Below are 2044 nucleotides of genomic sequence, written 5' to 3'. Positions count from 1 at the left end.
GGATATCTTCTGTTAATGGGCCATTGAGTCTCACTGCAAGACTGATAAAATTCCATCATCCCATTGGGAGATGCTCCACCCAGGGGGAGGAGCCAAGAATTTCTACGTGGATATAATCTGAGCTTTGGAACAGCACAGCTGCCTTTTCCACTGGATTCCCAGAGGAAGACAGGACCCATCTACACCAGCACTGGACCTTCAGAGAACTACACCCTGCTACAGGATCACCTCTTAAACAGAACCACATCTGTCACTCCAGGAGGACTGCAGCCACCATTTATTTTGACTGCAATCAACACCCTGACTGACAGGGTGTCAGGTTGTATTCTGACTCTGTCAGTGGTTTTGTGCTGCTGCATTCTATTTTAATTTTCCTAGAAAAGAGAACTCCTGTTCTCATCTCTTTCCCTGACAGCATGGCAGTGCTGCTGGAGACCACGGTGGGAGACCTGGTCATTGACCTGTACACGGAGGAGCGGCCCCGTGCTTGTCTGAATTTCCTGAAGCTCTGCAAAATCAAATACTACAACTATTGTCTTATTTCTAATGTACAGAGGGATTTCATTATACAAACTGGTGACCCCATGGGAACTGGCCATGGAGGGGAATCCATATTTTGTCAATTGTATGGTGATCAAGCCAGGTTTTTTGAGGCAGAAAAGGTACCCAGAATTAAGCACAAGAAGAAGGGAACTGTGTCGATGGTGAACAATGGCAGTGATCAGCATGGATCACAGTTCCTTATTACCACAGGGGAAAACCTGGATTACCTTGATGGTGTACACACAGTATTTGGAGAAGTGACAGAAGGCATGGATGTATTGATGACAATTAATGAAACCTTTGTTGATAAGGATTTTATCCCATATCAAGATATTAGGATAAATCATACAATAATTTTATCTGATCCCTTTGATGATCCGCCTGGCTTGTGTGTTCCTGACCACTCACCAGAACCTAGAAAGGAACAGCTCGACAGTGGCAGAATAGGAGCAGAGGAAGAAATTGACATGAGAGGACGGTCTGCAGAGGAAGTAGAAGAAATACTGGCAGAAAAAGAAGCAAAATCTCGTGCAATTCTCCTGGAAATGGTGGGAGACTTACCAGATGCAGACATCAAGCCACCAGAAAATGTGCTGTTTGTTTGTAAACTGAATCCTGTGACTAAAGGTGAAGATCTGGAGATAATATTTTCACGGTTTGGTCCCATTAAAAGTTGTGAAGTGATCCGAGACTGGAAGACTGGTGAATCTCTTTGTTATGCTTTCATTGAGTTTGAAAAGGAGGAAGACTGTGAGAAAGCCTACTTCAAAATGGACAATGTATTGATAGATGACAGACGCATACATGTGGATTTTAGCCAGTCTGTTGCAAAGATTAAATGGAAGGGAAAGGGTGAGCCGTATACCAAGCAAAGTTTTCAGGATTATGATAAGGAACACAACAAACCTTCGACATTTGCTGTGGAAGAAAAGGTAAAACCAAAGCAAGATGCCAAGTATGACCTCGTGATGGATGAAGATGTAGAAGAGTGTCACACAAGTCAGTCACACTTGGCTAAAAAGCAGAAGAAGAGAAAGCACCACTACTCTGAAGATGACGACAAGAGGAGCAAAAAATCCAAGTATTCTGACCAAAAGCATGGAGAGCACTCTAGGGAGAGGAACAAGGGTGAGAAGAAAGACAGGCATCGGAGCCGCAGGTGTTCTCAGGAGAGAGATTACACTTACAGTAGACAAAAAGACAAGTACAGATGAAAAACAAGGAAAAGAGAGAGGGGAGATTAAATAATAAATGTAACTTTTTTCTTTAAAAATAAAATAAAATAAAAATAAAACAGAGCTTCAGTGGTTAAATCGAGGTGGGGTGGGGGGAGGCCTACTGTGCTTACCCATTCCTAGGGCTGGTCTCTTAGATGAGCAGCAATTAAATATAAATCAGCCAGTCCCAAGTGATGGACAGGTGCCGTCCTGAAAAGGGGGAGCAGAGCTGCCCCGTGCAACTGCCAGCTAGGGAAGGGAAAAGTGCATGGCACCATCTTGTG

General features: G+C 43.7%; 1 protein-coding gene across 1 annotated transcript; it reads left to right on the top strand.

The window, feature by feature from the left end:
* Positions 1 to 416: 416 nt before the first annotated feature.
* Positions 417 to 1757, top strand: LOC102109670 (peptidyl-prolyl cis-trans isomerase-like 4). The gene has a single exon (XM_088055613.1). The coding sequence runs from the start codon at positions 417 to 419 to the stop codon at positions 1755 to 1757; it is 1341 nt and encodes a 446-aa protein (XP_087911739.1).
* Positions 1758 to 2044: the final 287 nt, after the last annotated feature.

Source organism: Pseudopodoces humilis, chromosome 5 (assembly GCF_049639895.1).
Source record: "Pseudopodoces humilis isolate 2021_Gansu_Grassland_sample_001 chromosome 5, ASM4963989v1, whole genome shotgun sequence".
NCBI lineage: Eukaryota > Metazoa > Chordata > Aves > Passeriformes > Paridae > Pseudopodoces > Pseudopodoces humilis.
This window is presented reverse-complemented; position numbering and strand designations above follow the sequence as displayed.